Genomic DNA, 1,207 nt, shown 5'->3' on the forward strand with positions numbered 1-1,207 from the left:
CGTGATTTTGTGCCCTTTTCTAGTATTTTATGATGGTAAATCATATAGATCTATGAATAAAATTTATAAGACTGTTAGAACTATTTATACTATTTGTCACTCAAGTAAAGCCTGTTTATCTTGGGGAAAATCAGAAATTTGTAAAATTAAGTAAACTGTGACATCACAAGAGACATAAAACTAAACAACTAAGAAAAAGCACTTCAAGTCAGATTATCAGACACTTTTTTGGTATAGTAACACCGGTAGAAAAGGCATCTTTGCTCCATGCTCAACACAAGGGACTTTTTGAGTAGAGTATGAAGTTAATATTCATTTCCCTGTCAGTCTTTTCTGAATCTAAAACACACCATAAAGAGCACAAATCACACAAAGTGGAACACACAGGACAGAGAGCCTGGCTTTTGTCACATGAATAATGGACATACAACTACTTTTTAAAACATACTATGCAGTTGGCCAGAAACACATCAGGGCTGGCACAATATTACTAAAGACACCTGTCTTTCACTCTTACATATGTCATCTCCCCTTGTTAGATTACATTTACATTCAATTAAGAATTACAACAGACTGGTAAGAAGTACTGCTAATAATTAAATAGGAGATTTAATGTACAAATGAAAGTACCCAAACCTTAATGCTGACCATCCAACAACTATATAATCATTATTTCAGTTGTTTTCTACGACAGTTGACCAAATGTGTAGCGATATGTAGGGACTCCTAATAAGCTATTATTTCCTACACCTTCAGAGGTAGAAAACAAAGCTTTCTCTCCAAGCAGATATATCCACAAGAAAACAGAATTACTGTTCCCATCAGACAAAGAGAAAGACTGTAGCTTAAATTCTTCGTAGAGGCTAGGAAGATTTTTATAAAATTTCGTTTATTTTAGTAAATACTACTTACTTTAGCACTATCCTGAAGAGAAGAGCTGTTGTTATAATGACAAAATTTGAGAAGAGTACAGCCATTGCCTAGAAAGAGAAGAGAAACAAAGTTATACTCCAGACATAGTGTGGACACCAAAAGCCCATTTGTTTTCAAGTCTTCACCTTTCTGCAAGGTGTCAGAGTGAAAAGCTTCATCCTTGTACTGAACTTTCTTCCTTATCCAAGTGGCAGAACAACACACCCCTAAAATGACATTCAAGTCCCATTTCAAAATCTCAAGCAAAGAAGAGAGCTTAAGTCCCACCATAGTA

The 1,207-nt window shown here is 35.0% G+C and overlaps 1 protein-coding gene across 1 annotated transcript in view; it reads right to left on the reverse strand.

The window, feature by feature from the left end:
* The window catches only part of SLC35A5 (solute carrier family 35, member A5), a 9,523-nt gene that overhangs the window by 2,485 nt on the left and 5,831 nt on the right, over positions 1–1,207 (reverse strand). Inside the window, exon 4 of the mRNA XM_010077947.1 lies at positions 913–980. Coding sequence (XP_010076249.1) covers positions 913–980 — 68 coding nt within the window. The remainder of the gene's footprint in view (positions 1–912; positions 981–1,207) is intronic.

Source organism: Pterocles gutturalis, unplaced genomic scaffold, assembly GCF_000699245.1.
Source record: "Pterocles gutturalis isolate BGI_N339 unplaced genomic scaffold, ASM69924v1 scaffold20398, whole genome shotgun sequence".
Taxonomy (NCBI): domain Eukaryota; kingdom Metazoa; phylum Chordata; class Aves; order Pterocliformes; family Pteroclidae; genus Pterocles; species Pterocles gutturalis.